The 20364-nt window shown below is 33.9% G+C and overlaps 1 protein-coding gene across 2 annotated transcripts; it reads right to left on the bottom strand.

The window, feature by feature from the left end:
- Nucleotides 1-11765: 11765 nt before the first annotated feature.
- Nucleotides 11766-19410, bottom strand: LOC128221017 (uncharacterized). Of its 2 annotated transcripts, none has more exons than XM_052929413.1 (9): nt 19273-19410; nt 18706-18852; nt 17962-18153; nt 16586-16702; nt 15171-15260; nt 14788-14877; nt 14397-14486; nt 13198-13282; nt 11766-12751 (listed from the first exon to the last, which is right to left on the bottom strand). In XM_052929413.1, the coding sequence occupies exons 3-9, from the start codon at nt 18107-18109 to the stop codon at nt 12508-12510; spliced, it is 864 nt and encodes a 287-aa protein (XP_052785373.1). In that variant the 5' UTR covers nt 18110-18153; nt 18706-18852; nt 19273-19410; the 3' UTR covers nt 11766-12507. The 2 variants fall into 2 exon arrangements, with proteins under 2 accessions (XP_052785373.1, XP_052785374.1); XM_052929414.1 differs by having other exon boundaries at nt 14442-14486.
- Nucleotides 19411-20364: the final 954 nt, after the last annotated feature.

Below are 20364 nucleotides of genomic sequence, written 5' to 3'. Positions count from 1 at the left end.
TACCTATTTGTTAACAATTCATATACATACCCTCAAAATATCTGTCCCAGTAAAACCTCTGATGTAGACGTTTGTACTCGAGCATGTGTAATAAATTTAAAAAAAATACAATTGTATTTCACTGCTAAATATTTTAAACATGTTCTGGTAATGCTTCTGTGGAGATAGGTATCCCGTGTAGCTCAATCGGCAAAACTGTTTCGCTCGGACATTTGCATTTTCTAAACCTATTTTGCAATGTAAATATACGTAATGTAACCATTTCTAAAAACTATGTTTCTTTGTAACTTTTTACTTGTCTTCTAATAAGCCAACGTTATTAGTACCATTTTCCACCGTATATATTGAGAACATTGTTGTGTCGGTAGTGTCACCACAAGGATACTGATCCGCTTCTTCGCATCTCCTTCCACATGTTCCCGAATGTACATGACTATTACGGGCACATTTACATCTTAATCCCTGCAATAGATGAATTCAGTAAAATTATCCCATTGTGGTGATCCCAACATTTATTTATATAGGCATTTAATAACGGAATTCGAGGTTTATTTGTTTGTTTTAAATATTGTATATCTCTAGTGTTGTTTTGTGTCGATTGGCAGTGTGCCCTCAAACAGTGTATCAAGTAATTGTTTGGCTACAGGGTGACCTTGTATTGTTCCATGGATGTCTTGGATGGTATCACAATTGCATACATGGGCATTAAGCAACAGAAGTACAAAATAAGATACTGTGAATAAACAGTCGGCCACACTTCTAACCGACAGCTTGTATTTTCCGGACATTAAGTCAGATTACTGCTTTTAATTTTAAATTAAATTTGTATCGATTTGAAATCGTTAGTAAAAGAAGACATTCCTTAACGAAATAAAGAAAATAAATAACTAAATTAAAAGATAAGCACATTTATATTAAAATGTTTTACTTCGAGGCTAAATCCTGTAGTTTCATGGTCTTATCAAAGACAAGATAGTCAAGAGCTGTTCCGTTTCCTTGCAACGCCAGTTTAATTGTAAGAATTTCGACTGAATTCAAATTGAAATAACTTGTGTCAAGCTAATCAAAGTATAACATGTTTTTCCTTTTGACAAACATGCAAAGTGTCGTTTGACCCCACTTATGAATAGTGTTTTTTAAAATATTTGACTGAATAGAACATCCTCTCAACCATAATTCTAACTGTTTGTCACTTCAAATTCATTTTTTTTACGAAATGTATAGAGTAGGTCCAATCTGAACTTTGCATGGCTACACAAAGGGTGTAAATTACAGTCTTGCAACCGATACATAGAAAATGAGAAACTACCGGTGCAATAACTGCAGCCCAACCAAAATTCAGGCACAATGAACAATTTTTACAACTACCAAACTACCAAAAAAATCACTCAACGCTATAAGAAATCACATATTTAAAGGCTTTCAAAATGCTGCAGGACTGGAATTTCGACATTTTTGTAGAAGATTTCTCCATTGGTATCAATATTTGTTTACGTTATGTTCATATGTTTTAGAATTAACCTTTTTATCTTTAAAAGAATCAGTTCATTTTAATATATCCATTCTTTGGCTATTTAAGGTCTGATTATCTCATAACTTCAATATGATTTGTAAATATTTTCACTATAAAAACATTATGTTTGAGTTATAAGAATACATGTTCTGCGAGTAGAGGCATTTACGAAGTGAAATAAATGCCTCAGCATTGGTATTCATTCATATTTTTATGATATGTATTCATTGACAAAATAGTCGTATACTAAGAAATAACTATAATCCTTTAAATATTTGCATGTTTTATAAGAATATACTTAATACGAAGCATAGTGTTTTGTCCCTCATACTTCAATTTATCTTGGCGCTTCATTTGTAGAGCTGGTTAGAGGCCTTGCATGAAATAAGTATAGGTTGGGTTACGTTTAGTCACACATTAGTTGAAAAGATATACAGTCGAAACTCTCTTTGTCGAAGTCGTTGGAACCTCGTAAAATACTTTGAATTAATAAATATTTAATATAACCGGAATTCAAATCCTGTAAAACTAAACCAAAAAATCAGAACAATCGTCATAACCAGAACATTGATATAACAGAGTTCGACATGGCGAGTTTCGAAAAGTATTTTACTTAATGACTTTTGTGTTTGTAAACATGTCATGCATCTTATAAATTGGATATAATCCGATATCCATTTATAATGCTATGCTATGATTAGTTGTCTATGAATTACTCACCTCTGTTGAATTTCTTATTCCGAACGTTTGGCAACCTGTTGTACGTCTACATTCCCCAAGAGTTGAGACATAGTATTCGGCTCCACCATTTACTTGGTTACATCCTTCAAAACAAATATGTTTGCTTATGAAGTATAATATAGTGAAACATCACAAACAGCCGTGGAGAACAGTACATTTCATGAAAGATTTACAAGTAGAGTTTCCTTGGCCTAACTTTAGTAAAACGAGAATAAAACCGGCGGGGTTTCATATATTGAAATCAATATAATTAAAATATATTATTATGATACACCAACACAGTTTTTATTCGGAAATATTTGGACATGTTCTGGCATTTGCATCTGTTCTGCATAAGACAATTTCATATTCCAGTCACTCATAGCAAGATTATTTAAAAGTACATCGCCATTCGGGATGCACGACAATATCGCTCTTATTAACACATCGGACATTTCGATCACTTAATATTTAGGCCCTACTCCTTAAAAATTTTGGACCTACTTTATGAAGACTTTTCGGGACAATATTTTAAAGATGTTTGCTTTTAATGTTGCAGTAGCTGCTATGTATTAAATAAAATTGTGGGTTTTTTGTGACATGTTAATTACAATTATTGAATTAATTATTATTCGGGTTTTTTTTGCACACTGCTTAAGAGAAAAAAATGTAAAAATACTTAAATGCAAACAATCTAACCCACATTGCAGTTCATTTCATTGTTTTACCTATATGCTTATTTATACACTTCGTACATTTACTTACCAGCATAAGCATAACTTATCCATGTCTTGGTAAATCCGATCCAAATTCCATGTACTGGAACTTTAATATTGTTAAAAAATTCTAAACCATTTTCAACGATGCAAGAACCATCATCACCACTGCAGATTATATCTGGTTCTGCCAAAGTGCATGTAGACTCGTCCCATTTCGTTTCACTGTGTGAAACGAAATCTCCAAGACTTAAAAATAAAAAAGCAAATGCTGATATTGTTTAGAATTGGGAGTGTTTTATTTATTTTAAAACATTTATTAAAATATAACTAGGCATAGCACACTATTGTCCTATCGATCAAGTTTATATAAGATAAGAACATTTGCTAATCGATACATTTCAACCATAGCTTCAAACATGAACCTTCATGATCTGTGAGAGATAAAACCAAACGTTGTGCATACAATAAACCACTACAGAAACAAGCCAGTTAGTAAAAAAGTAAACCCTGTTTAAGAGCACAAGGCAAGGGTTCCAAATGACAGCGAACTAGAGACACAAACATATCAAGACCACATTCACAAAAACAAACACCACAAACAGAACACCCTCTCATCAACCTAGTTAAATAATTGGATAACCGCATTGGAACAGTCAGTGAAACACGAGTGCACAGGCACCCGAGTCTACTTGGGGCTTCAACTGGTTAACATGGCCAAAACCTCACACTTTTCTCGACAGGTATCAACTTATACTGAATAAAAGCAATATCAGTCTCATGAGAGCACGCATCAACTTGCAATTGATATTTCATTTAGTGTAATAAGGGAGGTTGCGAACGTTTACATGTAGGCTCGATAATACTCGCATATATTACATTTCTCGTGCTATCACAAATGCCGTTGTAAACCTGTACACTGTACACTGTATAGGATTATTTACAATGCCGAGGAAGTGTAAAATGAAAACAGATAAACTTTCACTCAATAAACGGACTGTGAGTTTGATTTTCGACTAGTTTTGTGCTTGTCTGTGTTAATCACACTGGGTGGGGATGTGGAGACTAATCCGGGACCGCCGCGTTACCAGAAGCAAAGAACTTTATCGTTTGCTGAACCAGCAGGTGTATGGTTGGCGTCAGCGTCTTCTCCACCGCCTTCTCAAGAAGCCACTAAGCGGGCGACCAGAGGAAGTAAAGATAGTGAAGTTATGGCTTTTCTCAGGGATATGAAAGCGGAAGTGAGCACGGACCTAGCCGCCATTAATTCGAAAGTGGACGACATACACAATTCTGTTAATATTCTAAAGGCTGAGAACGAATCTCTCAGGCAAGAAAATCTGGAAATTAAGCAAGAATTTGGTAAGCTTGTGTCAAAAGTTGATAGTCTCGAGGGGCATTCTCGTAGGAACAATCTGCGTTTTTATGGTATTCAAGGAAGGCTTGGCGAGAAATGGGAGGAGACCGAGTTGAAAGTAAGGCAATTTATTTCCGAGTTAGACCGCGTAAAAATAGAAAGGGCACATAGCGTGGGTAGTAGGAATTTAGACACATGCCCTATTATTGCTAAATTCTCACGCTATAAAGATCGCGAGACAATTATCAAAAATCAAAACAATTTTTGACAGGCAATCACAGTTTTCAGTGCGCGAGGATTTCACTGAACGTGTACAATTACATAGGCGAGAACTAGGTAAGAGATTAGTTGAGGCCAGAAGTAGGGACCAGTATGCTTCAATGCGCTACGACAAGCTTATCATTGATGACGGAGTTTATAAGTACGATGACCTGTCAAAGCAAGTCGTCAAGAGGATCGGTAGTACACGGCCGGGTCAAAGACCACGTGGTAGCGGACCACGTGGTAAAGTTAACAGACCACGTGACCACAACAATGACCAGTCAACGGGCCCATGTGACCATGACGTCAGCGATGCAGACCAATCGGGATCGGAAGGCGGATATAAAACCGAGGCAGTAGGCGGGACTGACTAGATCAAGGCCCCGTAAACATAAACACTATCACGTGGAATGTGTGCGGTTTAAGAAAGTTTACTGATGATAAACATTTTACAAGCTATTTGCAATCGTTTGACATTATTGGTCTCTTGGAAACGTGGAGTGGTTTTAGTAATGAATTTGAGAATTTGCTTGATAATTTTACATGTTTTGATTGTGTTAGATCAAAATCCTTAAATGCCTTGCGTAATAGTGGTGGAATAGCTGTTACATTAAGAATAATTTGTTGAAAAATGATTTTATTACGAGAATATGCCATGAATATACAGATTGCGTAGAATTCTATATCAACAGTACTATATTTCGTTCTATGCACGATAAAATATTATATGTTGCTTATGTCTCACCCGAGGGCTCGAACATTAATAGCAATAGAGATGAGAAAAATGGAATTAAATCTATTGATAATAATATTTCAATTTTACGAAATAAGTATCCCGGTTCATATTTTTATCTAGCTGGGGACTTTAATGCCCGCACGAACGAAATGTTAGATTACATTCCAGATGATAATCTGCAAAACATTTTTAATACTGATGTTGAACATAATTCAGACAATTTTGAGTTAACACGCAATAACAAAGATAAAATAGGATATAATAACTTTGGGAAATGTCTTATTGAGCAATGTTGTACTCATAACATACATATTTTAAATGGACGTATTTATGACGACATTGTTGGCAAATTTACATGTATAACATATAGTGGTGCAAGTGTTGTTGATTATCATATTATGTCTACTTAGCTTTTTTCTCATATATTAAGTTCTTTCAGTGTCACAATGCGCGATAAGTCGGATCATTTACCAGTTTGTTCTAAATTGTCATTCTTCTTAGATAGAATAGAGTATACTGATGAAAACTTAGCAGGACCACCAAACGACGATGGTTTTGTACGTGTAGAAAAGTTTAAATGGAAACTCGCATGTAAAGATGAATTTTTAACGTTATTTGCAAATAAATGTAATACGCTCGTCGCTCAAATCGCACTTGAAATTAATATAAATATAAATGACGCGGTTGAGAAAATACTTGGACTTTATCGGGATTCTGCTTAATATGATCCGCGTAAATAACCGTGATCCAACAAATCGCGATGTTATTTCAAAAAATCAACCCTGGTGGGATAGAGACTGTGCTTTAGCTAAACAATTAAAGTACGCTGCATTACGAGATTTTCAAAACTATATTTCACTGCGTAGACATTTCAAAATTACGTGTTTCACTAAAAGGCAATTGTACCAGCAAGCTAAAAGGAATGAGCTAGTATTATCTAGTTGTAATCCAAAATCCTTTTGGAAATTGTTATAAATGTTCCAACGTAATAGAAAACAAGAGCTTCTGCGCGTAGACCCTGTTACATGGCGGAACTATTTGCGAGGATTATTGTTTAATAAAGATCAACCAAACCTGAACGATATAGCTTTTGACACGAATAGATTTAATGAAGAATATGATTCCATTTTAAATTGTGATATAACTGACGGGGAGGTTATTGCAAGCATTTCAAAATTGAAAAAGGGGAAATCTCAGGGACCTGATGGATTTGGGGCTGAATTTTACCAAAGTACAAAACAAACCATAACTCCAGTGTTGCGTCAATTATTTAATAGGGTTTTAAATACGGGTGAATTTCCGGATATTTTGAGAGATAGTATTATTGTCCCAGTGCACAAGTCGGGCTCTAAAGAAGACCCATCAAATTACAGGGGTATTTCTCTTATGAACGTTATGTATAAAATATTTTCAAATATAATACATGACAGATTATGTACATGGTCGGAACAGTTTAACAAAATTGTTGAGGCACAAGCTGGATTTCGGACTGGTTATTCGACAACAGATAATATATTTACTTTGCAAAGTATGGTTCAGAAATATACCAGTAAGCCCGGGGGAGATTCTATGTATTATACGTCGATTTTAAAAAGGCGTTTGATGGATTGATACACCGTAACTTGTTCACCAGTTTGCATAAAATAGGAGTTCAGGGAAAGCTCTTCCGTACATTAACGTCTATGTATTCAAATCTACGCGGTTGTGTACGAGTTGGCGGCGGCACAGTTACGCAACCCTTTATTTGTAACGTTGGCACGCGACAAGGGGACGTAACCAGTACAATAATTTTTAATCTGTATATTAATGAGTTATCTTCCTTCCTACGATTAAATGGACATACTGGTATCTTTATTACTGAGCAAATCGCGGATATAATATGCATACTTTTTGCAGATGACGTTGCGAACTGCGCTGACACTGCCATTGAATTACAATTACAACTAAATTCTATTTCGGAATTCTGCGTAAATACTGGTATGACTGTTAATCAGAGGACAACAGAAATAATCGTGTTTAGAAATGGCGGGCCTCTGTGGCCATACGAGCATTGGTATTTTAATGGAACCCCGGTAAATGTTACATCGGTATACAAGTACATGGGACTCATATTCACGCCAAAATTATCCTGGACAAAGGCAAATCAAAATTAGCTGCGCAAGCCCGGAAGTCAATTTATGCTATAAAGGCCTACCAGAGGGCTTTTGGAAACTTTTTTCACACTGACTACTTTAAAATATTTGATTCAATGGTTAAGCCTATAATTATTTACGGTGCTGAAGTATATGGTACGGAAATATCTGATATTCTCTAACAGGTACAAATTCAATATTGTAAGGAATTCCTTGGGGTAAATAATTATGTTAACGATTGTGTTGCATTGGGGGAATGCGGGAGGTTTCCTCTATGTATTGATCATCATGTAAAATGTATTAAGTACTGGTGCAAACTGCTATACATGTCCAATGAACGATATCCAAGAAACTGCTATATAATGCTTAAACGACATGATGATATTGGAAGAAAAAAATGGGTTACATCTGTAAAGAATTTATTATTCAAATATGGTTTTGGCTTTGTTTGGCTAAGTCAGGAAGTTGGAAATGTTGGCGATTTTTTAATATCATTTAAGCAAAGGTTAGTTGATTGCAAAAGACAAAGCTGGTTCGAAAATGTGGGAGACTCAACACGATGTGACACATATAAGCATTTTAAAACTTTGTTAAATGAAGAAAAATATTTATGTATTAATCTACCATTTTATGTGAGAAAATCGTTCCGATGTTCTAGCCATAAATTGTTTATTGAGACTGGTCGACATTTGGGTATCGAAAGGGAAAATAGACTGTGTAGATTTTGCTTAATTAATTTTGATATCAGATGTGTAGAAGATAAATTTCATGTATTCTTTCAATGTAACAAGTTCAGGCAAGAAAGGCAATTTTATATCTATAAATGGTACACGGGTAGGCAAGACTTCCAAAACTTCATAAATCTTATGCAAAGTCTAAACGATGACCGAATAAAAAATATAGCATTCTTTGTTAATGTAATAATGAAACAAACAGATAAGGAAAAATGAATATCTTTAAGGAATCACAACTCTAAAGATCTTATGCTTTGTATTGTATGTGTTGTATTATGGGCCGGAGGCCTTTCTTTACAAAAATAAATTTGAATTTAAATTTGATTTGTACACATACCTGAATAATGCAGTATATCACATTCCTCGTGTTATTGCATCATCTATTCAGTTAAATGTCGCGCGTTTAGAATGGCTTAAAAGGCCACTTAACAAGAATAATATTTAATACATCACTTTAAATTGCTTTTTAATGCAATAATTCAATAAAAACTATAGTCTTCGTTTTTTGAGTTTTTTTAACACTTTCCTTTCCTTTTTACTGTTAATAAAAATGTATTGCACTTACCAGAACATACTTCGAGTCTTCATGACAAGCGTTTAATGGCACTAAATTCAACTATTATTTTTATACAATTTTCAATGTGCATCAAAATATAAATTGTATTTGTGTTATACACACCAAAACAACCAGAACTTTTACAGGATTTGTGTTTAAGAGTTTCTCAAACATTGATGCATACCACAGTGCTTAAACGCTGCATTCTTAAAAAAAATAATTTTACTGAGCAGTTCTAAATGTTGAATTCCTTAAAAACAAAACACATTAGCCCATATTTTTTCATCTGTGATTTCACTGCTATACGTATGACCAGCAGAAAACTCATTAGCACATTCTGAACTTCTGGGGCATGCCAAAACATTCCAATAGAAAACTTGACTTGGGGCACAAGGTTAGGGCATAAAACACAACCAACGAGAGACAAAACACGTCCGAGTACCACAAACAGGCTACCCATATATCATAACAGCCCTGGAGCTGTCAGTAAAACACGAGTTCACTGGAACCCGATTTCACTCAAGATTTCAAGGAGTTTACACCTCACACGTATCCGAACAAGTATTTACAATTACACAAATAACAATATATGCCTCATCAACTTGAAACGATGAAGAATGAGCAATTCTTATACATACTTATTGACCGGCTACAGATGCTTATTTTTGGCAAAAAATTGTTACTGCATGCACTCCTCCTGTTGCTAAATTTATACTTCAACCTTCATCTACTTATGATATCAGAAATTAGTTCCCATTTGTGACAATTCTCATAACAACATATCACAAAGCTGAAATTGGCCAGGTTAGAACTATCAATAAGCCGTGTGCATATATATCTTATACTTTGATTACACACACGCGGAAGATCCAAAAGTGCCTTGTTGAAGAAGAGATACTGCAGCAAAGGTCTTATTTTCTCCACATAAAAAAAGTTTGTTTTTCCTTATCTGGTCAATTTGACATATACACACTGATTTAAAATTTACTATATAGACGATTTCATATCTACAATATCTACACGTAGTGAAACTGAAGCGAGTAGAAAGTTCCCCTTCTTTCTTTATGAATCATTCTAAAACAAAAAAACAACATCATAGCTATCATGTGGAGTATCACTTACATTTTAAGTTGAATACATCAGGTAACCAAGCATATAGGGAATGCGTACTGTATTATTCAAATTTGAAAACCAGGCCACTTTTAAAGTCAGACTAATGTGTTTTCATAAACCGATAAACAGTGAACAACTGCGACTTCTTACCAAGTTTATAGTTAGGCAAGAAATGCGCTGCTTGATATTTTCAGTCACTTGTCAAGCAAAACATATGACTTTTCAAGACTGAAATGTATACTTTTATTTTGCCATTTTCAAACTATAACCGTGAAACTTACTGATGGAATGGAGTTCAAGGGCGTTCTCACATAAAATTATTGCATAAACTCACACTTTTGCAGGTACAATTAACTACGATCATCGAGCAAATGTCGAAGTGGGTTGGGTAAAAATGGATGTTGCTTCGCCCATAAATGCAAGTAATTAGCTCTTTTCTGCAGTATTAATTATCACTAATCAATAAATCGTCGGTTAGAATGTTATTTGTGACAAAATCGATATACGTCACTGATTGATATTAAAACAAAATAGAAAGTGAAAGCAAATTAATATGTGTAATAGCATTCAAAATACAGTTTTTGAGGTTACTAGCAAATTCTAAAAGTAATCAGCCATTTCTTTGATTAAACTGTGATCCAGATGGTATCATAATGCATCTGAAAAAAATAAAGAACTGAACAGTCTGTTTTCCTATTTCCTGATTGGCGTCATCAACAAGTCTGTAATGTTTCAATTTTGCGGATTTCGTTCACCTGCATTAGTCAAATTATTGGAATGTGAATGAACTAGAGAGGCATAACTATGCAACTTGTTAATGCCTCAAGCTCAGGCCAAACTCATATGTTAGTAACCTGTTGTATGCATGGTTCACAGGTAGTGCGGCTACAACCATAGTCCTCAATGTAAACATTATGAATGGTTTGGACATCCAAAGGGGAGATATTTTTCGCAGTTAGGCCTTATTATTTTGAGAAAGGAGCGCTATCCAGCCGCACTCCCAGATGGAGATGGGCATAAATTTGGAAATGCATGGAAACTAGTTATAACTTGCTTATGCTTTTGAACCATTTTTTATTCAGGGTTATGCATCTGAAAACATTCATGTTATAAGTGTTTACCCTTTCATACCGACATTGCAGAAATAATGTAGTAAAGTATAGAAAAACTAGTTGTAGTGGGGAGCGAACCCACGCCAGTATAGTCAAGAAAAGAAAGAAAGCTGACACCAAAACCGCATGCCATCAAGGACACTTCGTTTAACCTTAAGTGTTTTGTTGAATCGCGTTACCGATGTTATTCAAAATTATGGACATAAAAGACAATATTTGAGTATATATTAAGATTTGTTGGAGGGTCCAAGCCTTCTGTATCCTGGGTTTAACACTCCTCATGGATTGCCACACTATTTTTCCTACGGTTAACAAGAGTTCACCAAAGTAATTTGCACAACATCAGAATCGACATTAGTTGTGCAATGTTTTTTTTCGTACCCCACCATCATCAAATATGTTTTTTAAGATATTTACTAAATACAAACGGGACAAAAGTCAAACCGAAAGTTATAACTATATAACAGCTGGAAGAGCAATTTTCCGACAAACCGATGAATGTTTCAGGTGATGGAAGAAAGCTTATCTAATGATAAGCCTCGAATAAGATGAACCTTGGAAAACTTTGAGCCGTTTTCAAATTAATATTAGTCTAATCTACAGTCCTCAATGAAAAACAGCATTCTTCAAACTCGGCGATTGAACGAATAGAGTAACAATGGTGCGATTCTATGCTATTTGAGAAATGACTATTAACAAAGCTAATGTACAAAATCTAATTTTACTATTACCTAGAATTGTCGAAAAATGATTTAAAATGTGACAACCCAGCTTTTAAAGCAGGGTCGAAAAGAGAATGGAAAGACACAATGCCATTATGTGTTTCTGATACGTTTAATAATGCCGCTTTGGAGGAAAATATGCCCATAGTGTATTGCATGTATACAACAATTAGCCCTTTTAGAACCAGTAACAGCATTAAACATTGGTATGAAAGTTAGTGTAAAGCTTAGCGTTTTGATGTTATAATTTTTCAAAGCATGTATATATATAGCTGAAAGATCAATAAATGAATCTAGCGTTTATGAATTTAAGACAAAAAAGTGAACAATCAATATCCACTCTTTTCGTATCACAATGATCACATATATTCTTACTCGTCATTGTAAAAGAAATGTTCAGTATGTTTGTGTCTTTTCATATGTTCACAAGTTTTTTTTTGGGAAAAATAAAGACTTATAATTTAACGTATATTAAATCAAAATGTACTTTAGCCGAGATCGCCAAAAACCTCATTTGCCACTCGTGACTGCAATTTCTCGGTAAAACTAATTACCATCGTATATCGAACTTAAACAAATTTGATACTATTATAATTATTTGATAATGCAATGAAAACTACAGAAACAAGGTTGTATTATGCGCATGTATTGAGCCAGGTTTGAACAAAATATAAGAGTAATTTGAACATATATATATGCATCATTATGTTGAATTCTGAAACGTTATATCTTGTGACATTCTATAAATGTGTATATAAATAATATGGTTGAAATAAGCTAACAAATGGAACGAAATAATGATATATACTTAAAATGCAAGAGTTTTTTTTTACATTCATGTGTTTTGATAAAAGTGGCGATCTGCATCAATCTCTTGGATTGAAAGATAGTTGTCTGAACTCGTAGTCATGTTAAGTTTCTCATAAGTTTGAGCGTCCCTTGTGTCTTTAGTATTTCTGTGCATGCCATCACTTGTTGTGTTAACGTATTCAACACGTTGTTGATTGGCCACAGCAGTGGACACCTCTGCGGTAGTCTTTTCTATCACAGTGTTTTTAAAGCACGTCCTGAGCATGCCCCTGCAAAGTATCGTATTATACTGCTATAAATGCCTATTCAATCGAATGTAAGTAAGTGTATGTGAATATGTGTTCTATTGGGTATTCTAGTAGTTTACCATTCGAAAGAAAGTATGACCATTCTTAAATTATTTAATCTTGCACTGCTAATTTCTTCACCTGTAATGAAAATGTTTCACAACCTAAATGCCTTTCTTGTTCATTTTTCGTTCATGCAAACCGACAATTGTTCAACGGTTATTGACCATGTGCATATTAAAAGGCATCTTTATCTGGAACATCAGAATAAAACAAGAACAAAATACATTGCTTAAATATACTAATATACAAGATAGTTGGTTCTAAAACATATCTCAAAATGAGGTATTTTTCTCAGTGTACTTCATCAATTAATTTCACCTCAATACATACTAGTTATACGGATGTTTTACGAAAGATAGCCTTACTTTCTCCAAATCATAACTGCAAGTACTACAGCAACAAGATGTATGACAGCAATAGAAACACCGACAGCTATTAAAGTAGATGGCCCTGTAATTATAGAAATGATGGCGATTTATTTGCAAACATCGGACTAGTTTTTCATGTTCAAAGTAGCAACAAACTTATTTGTGGAAAGCAAAAAATATTTGTTCTATTCAGTGTTGATGGGAAAACACACCCAAAAACGATCGGATTTCATTTACACATAAATAATTCTTACTTTCGGATGTAATGATGTTTCAAATTAGTGGGGGGTCATGGAATGTTTTGTATTTACACTCATTCGTAAAGGACATATTGACAGAAACATCTTTAAACCTCTTTGACTGCACTTTCAATCAAACAGAACAAACGTTTTTGGTGACTTTTAAAGTAAACTGCAATACAAAATGTGTTTGAAAAGCAAGCTCATCTATATTGCTACAATAAAATGTGAATAAATTTCGAACTTGGTTATCTTGAATGCAACGACGTGGCTGAAATAGTTGAAAATGTATTTGCATTTTGCTTATTGACGTGTTCCAGTAGAGCAAAGTCATAGCGAATTTGTGTCGCAACGACGTTGAAGTGTTTTGTTAGTTCATCTTAAAGCGTTTGATACATTATATTTAACGCGGGCACATTCAAATGAATTTATGTTATGGATGGTCATGACGTATTACTATCCACGCAAGGCATATGTTAAATTGTGATGTATAATTGACTTTTAACATGGGATTAGACCAATTCTTTACAAATTCAATCTACAAGAAAACAAATAGAATATTCTAGGGAATACACATTGATTAGCTTAAAGACTGTCAAGAGTTTGTGGAAGGGCCTATGCCGTGTAGCAGTCGAGCCCCAATGACGGGTCGGTCGTAGGGTATTATGGACTGAGATGTCAAAAGCTCACTAACCGCATCGCGGTTGAAGCAATATTCACGAATATATATCCATTTACCCATAAACTAAGGGTCTCTCGTATTAACAACCCCTGATCAATCGCAACATGTCTCAAACCTAACTACAGTCCCAATAACAAACATTGATCGATCGTTCTATCGATGCCAATATCACCTTTCCTTAACATGCTGAATAATAAAGTGTGTATTATTTAAATAGGTGTTGTATGTTCTATGAATAATGGGGAACCAAATGTATTCCAGAATTTCTCAGTAACCTTTTGCACTCTCGACTTCTGTTGTGATTGATGTTGAAAACGTACTCAGCTGTGTCTCTGCCGATATTGAGGGTGTTGCCGATGTGTCATCTGAAATTTATCATACAAAACACAGCATGTAAACCATATACTACGTAAAAGCCTGACCTGGATATGTTTTTCATTATTTTCCCGAAAGTGGCATGTGATCAAAATATTCCGAAACTCGTCATATAATACACAATTGTATTACAATCGTCCAGGGAATGTAAAAGTAAGGCCACCGAGGCTCGCTGACATATCGCCTGAACTTGCCATAGTTTATTTTAAGACAAGATGCTGTATATACTCTATTGTTGGGAACCACAATAGATGAAAGTTCTTTAAAGTTTTAAATTTATAATTTAACAACCTTTTCTACTTTTGACTTGTGTTGTGGTTGACCTCAAATAACTTGATTCTGTTTCTCGTGTAGTAATCGTGGATATTCGAGATGTGCCACCTGAAAATTACCACAGAAAACACAACATTTGAACCATATGATGCGTAAAAGCCTGACCTTGATGTGTTTTATATTACTTTACCGGAAAAGGCATTGCTCAAAATTATTCGAAAATCGTTATATGATACACAATTTTATTGAGATCGTCCAGGGAATATGTGTGTTAGAACTCCAAGGCTCACTAACTTTTATATGTCCTGAACTTATAGTTTATTTTAGGAAAAGAGACTCTATTTGTTAAGGGACACAATATATGAGAGTTATTAAAAGTTTTAATTTAATAATTAAATAACCTTTAGAAATAGTGACTTGGGTTGTGGTTGATACCGAATAAGTTGGTTGTGATTCTCGTGTCGTTGTTGCGGGTAATTGTGATGTGCCATCTGAAAATTATCACATTAATACATAACGTTTTAAGCCTGTACTGCCTTTAAGCCTGTTCTGGGTTCGTGGGCCTTTACACAAATAATTTCCTACTGGTTTTTTTCCTGTATTTTTTATCAATTTGTTGCTAGTTTTATAATTAAAGGCACTATTGGTTAGGATAATTTAAATATATAGTATACATAACAAAGATATAAGCCTTTATATATATTATTTTCTCAATTAATAGCCGCAAATTCCCAAGTTAAAAAAGCGCCATATAATCGCTATGATGTTTTTATATGTGCACAAATCGTAGCTTTATTTAATCATTTAAGTCAAATGAATAAATATAAACGTGCATGAAAATGACAAACAATTGTAATTGTATCAACCTAATTAGTGCTTCTTTAAAGTCATAGCTCAGTGTTAAGTTTAGTACTTAGCAACGAATATTCAATTCATTGATCTTGAATTCTAGGACAGATCACTAGTAGCCGTTGTCTATGGACAATCATTACTGTTACAATGTTCGCATCATCCTATAGTGTGCGCCTTTAAAGTCACAGTTTTACAAGCCGGAGTTTAATGCCAACTAAAAGATAAACTTGGATGAAAGTCGATGTAGATCAAACATTTGATAGACACATAATATGGTAGATATATCTGGAGCATTCCAAACCATGATATGAAGCCAAAGAAAATTATCTATCATAGGAAATAAATAAAGGTGAAAACATGAAAATCCGCAACCAAAACGGAAACAAATTTGATACAATAAAAATTCGAATAATCATTGCAACTTTTTATGTAAAATCTCTATAACTTGTGGAGTTCATCAAGACATATCTTTCTTCATTCCTGTCTATACCAAAATAATGAAAACCACAGTGACAAGCACAGAAGCCAAAGATGTATTGAAAATCCTGTAAAAAAGCTGAAACATAAAGACCGGAAAAGCACAAAACAAGACAAATAATGATACAAGACAACGAACTTCACACAACTATCGAACTATCTTCATTGTTAATGATGTAATTACGATATGACAGTGAGAAAATGAATCACTTAGCATAAAAACTGGTTTACGAACGTTCAACCTGTAAATGACCGCGATGACCGCAACTGCATCATTTTCACAAGTTATACCTGCAATAGTTATATTTACCCCATGCCTATATAGACCTTTTCTCGACTCAACTTTATCAATGAATATACCGTAAAACTTCTTGTAACGGTCAGTGAAAATCATGAACTCACAGGCAATTTAAATGGATTTACGAAAGCTAGACCGCCATACACTCAAACATTTACTATTTGCAAATGTTCTTCATGCTAAACTAACCTTTACCTCCTGCGCACAAACTTTTTCTCGATTCACCTTCGTTAGCAAATCTGACGTTTAAGGTCTTGTTTATCTGCTCCACATATGCATACGTTACAGGTGAATTGGTCCTATTATCTGTAAGGAAATGAATCAGTAAAGATAGCACGAGGAATGGTCCAAACTAAACAGATTCAATTTTGATCATATATTTTTAAAAGTAATTAAATAGGTTGATATGTTTAATGTATCTGTAGAACAAATTAGTAGTCACGCGACATACAATTACGTCATAATACAGTCATTTATGACGTAATAATGTTCTCATCTTGTTCAGTGGCATTTATTATGATTGTATTATGTATATTATATGAGCTAATATTGAAGAGTGAACCTGTATGGGAGTATGGCATATGTGTTTAATTTTAATGTTTAAAGTTTATTAAAATTAAGAAACAACAATGTATGTATTGTTTGTCGTAGTGACGTATATTTACCAAAACATACGTTTCATTATCCATACGGAAACGATGTCTGCCTTTCAATGCATCTAAAGGAGTTATTTGAAACATTCATATTCGACCTTAAAATCATCAGAACTGTTTCTCTTACAATTTGTCCAACTTCACATTGCCATATATCGTTGATACGAAAATTCATGGCCCTTACTTCTAGCAGTGATGCAAAATGTATTAAAAACATTGGCATCTATAAATCTTCCAATTTACCTTTAAATTTGGTCTACATTAAATTGTTGGCTACCTGGCGTGTCCAAGATAGTTACCATTCTGTTTTTTTAAGTAAAAAGAGGTATTTTGTTTTTCCGATACATACAGGACAACTTTATTTATACAATTATTTACACGTGGGGAAATGAGCTCGTAAATTATATTAACATGTGGATATATAACATTCTACGTTATTTTGAATTCATTTTAGTGGTTTCCTATTTATTATTCGGGCCAAATGTTTAACTTTAGAAATATTTATATAACGGTTACAACTCTTTCACTGTGAAAAGTGTAACTCAACACATGATATTGTTCTTGTTTTAATTGATTCAATTTAATAGTACGTTGTTAAGTTATGGACTATTTTTTGAGTCAGTATTCGTACAAATTGTCTATAAAGCTTCGTATTGAAATATATCTATGCTCCATTCAATTCTTTTAGAGGCTACACACATATGATTAATTCAAGGGGCAGTGATACATTTGCTACATTATGCACAACCTCCGTGATTCAAGTTTTAATTTAATTCAATTTCAAGGTTTGCGCCAGACTTAATTTCAAGAATGAGAATTACTTCGTAAACACAAAGAGGGTCATGACTACAATTTTGTAGCCTACACATATTATAAACTCAAATAACATTGATAATTAAAATAATTTCATACCTAACATGGAAGACAAAGATGTTATTGATTCTGTTTTTATTATTCCTGTCCAGTAGTCCATGGCGTTCTGATATGTGAACTGCGCATTTATAATACTTTGTATTGTTGCAGGGAAGTGTTTTCCAACGAAGCAGTGTTCAACAGCCATAGCCCATTTTTAAGTTGTATATGCGTACGCAATTTGGTTTTGATCTAAAATATGATAGTGTATTTGAAAAACAATTTAAAATATGTAAGACTTATAACTGTTCTATATGGGTTACACATGAAGAAAGTGCCAGTATTTTTCCGTAGGTTCCTCAAGCTCTAGACCGTCATTTATCTTATATCACATAGTTATTATAATGATGTGCAATTGTTTGGCTACGAAACTGTTTAACATCAAGCCATGCCAAATTTGGTCTAATTCGTCCCGTTGGTAAAGTTGGGCCTTCCAATAAAAACATAAAAACCAACAAAAAGTAAAAAGACACTAGAAGTATGCAATCATAATGCTTGTAACAATAAAATTATATAGCATGTCAAGAAGTTTTTCAGTAATCAGAGCAATGCTTGCCTAGTATATAGCTTTTGGCCGAATTAATTTCAAAGCACATGTTTTATTTAAATTACCTCAAAGAAGTAAACAATTTTATGCTATAATTATTTTCATTTCTTCCAGCGTGGTAGATACATTTTGAAATTTGAATGCGACGCCTGCCATAGAATCAATGTGCGGAATAACGACAAAGCAAAACTATTTACCTAAATAGTTTGTGCCGCTGCATAATAGCGCTGGATAGGGGGTTAAATTGCATGAACTCCAATGGAAATCATGTCCTTGTCCACTATATCCATAATAGAACAGTAGACAGTTCTTTTTTTTGTCCTGTGAATTGCTACTAGGAGGAACTGAAAGATAACGGTTGATTTAGCAGGCATATACAAAGTACGTCAATACGGGTCTGACTTCGTTTAATTGATACACATGCATTCCGTAAATCATATTTTTATCATAAAGGTTGTAAACAGCCTTGTGAAATCAATATAAAAACGAAAGATCATGTTGTTTTTCACTGACACCTCTTTAAACTTTAGGCCTTATACGTATTTTTATTCCGTCTAGTTTATGTGTTTATTTTCATTCATTTTTTATGGTGTGGGGCAGTATCATTTGTAACCTTGTCGAAAAAAAGACATCCGTACTTTTCAAAAATATTTTGTCATGTCAATATCTGCTTTGTAACCATTTAATGAAATAACATATGGACTATGTTTCACTGTAATTTTGAACTTGAACTTAAAACAATAATAAAATAACGTTACTAGTACCATTTTCAACTGCATAAATTGAGAACATATTTGTGTCGAATATGTCACCACAAGGATATTGGTCCGCTTCTTCGCATTTCCTTCTACATGTCCCCGAATGTACATGTATGTTACTGGCACACTTACATCTTAGTCCCTGAAATAGTTCTTAATAAATGCAGTAAGGTTATGCCAAAGTGGTAATCCCAAGATTTATTTATTAAGCATTTAAAGGAATGTAAGGTATATATAGTTTAAATGTTGTATCTCTCTCTTGTAGTGTCGATTAGCATTCTGCCCTTACATAGTGTATTCACTAATTGTTTGGCTACTAGGTGAGCTTATATTGTTATTTTGATGTTTTCGATGATATATAGATACCATGCATGAGATTAAGCTACAGAAGTACAAAATTTTAGGTATTAAATAAACAGTCGGTCACAGTTTTAACCGAAAGCTTGTATTTGCCTAATATTAAGTCAGATTACTGCTTGTATTATTGTTTGTAAAAATGTATCAATATGAAATCGTTTAATCAACTAAAACATTCCTTAACGAAATTAAGAAAAGAAATCACTAAATAAATTAAAAAAGAAACACATTCATATTAGATTGTTTTCCTACAGGGCTGAATTTTGTAGTTTCATGGTCTTATTGAATACAGGAAAGTCAGGAGCTCTTCCGGTTTCGTGTAACGTCAGCCTAATTGTAGGAGGTTTGACTGAATTCAAATTGAAATCACTTGTATCAAGCTCACACAATTATCACGCTTTTTACCTTAAGACATACATTAAAACATTTGTTTGTTATTTGCAGATTAAGCCGAACTTGTAGATAGTATGGTTCTATTTTTCGACTGAACAAAACTTGCCTTCAACTATCATTCTGACGTTTTTGAAACTTCAAATTCATGTTTTGATAAACTGTATACAGATGACCTATTCCGAACTTTGCAAGGCTACATATGGTGTTATTAACAGTCTGGCATTCGATTGCAAAGACAATTAAAATTACAAAGACAAGTGCTGCAGCCTAAAGAAATTAAAGGCACAAAGAACAAACAAGCACCAACAATTCACACAACGCTTTTAGAAAACAAACATTATGTAGTAC

The sequence above is a fragment of the Mya arenaria genome, chromosome 16, assembly GCF_026914265.1.
Source record: "Mya arenaria isolate MELC-2E11 chromosome 16, ASM2691426v1".
Classification (NCBI taxonomy): domain Eukaryota; kingdom Metazoa; phylum Mollusca; class Bivalvia; order Myida; family Myidae; genus Mya; species Mya arenaria.
The sequence above is the reverse complement of the archived record's forward strand: the minus strand, read 5'-3'. Positions and strand labels throughout refer to the sequence as shown.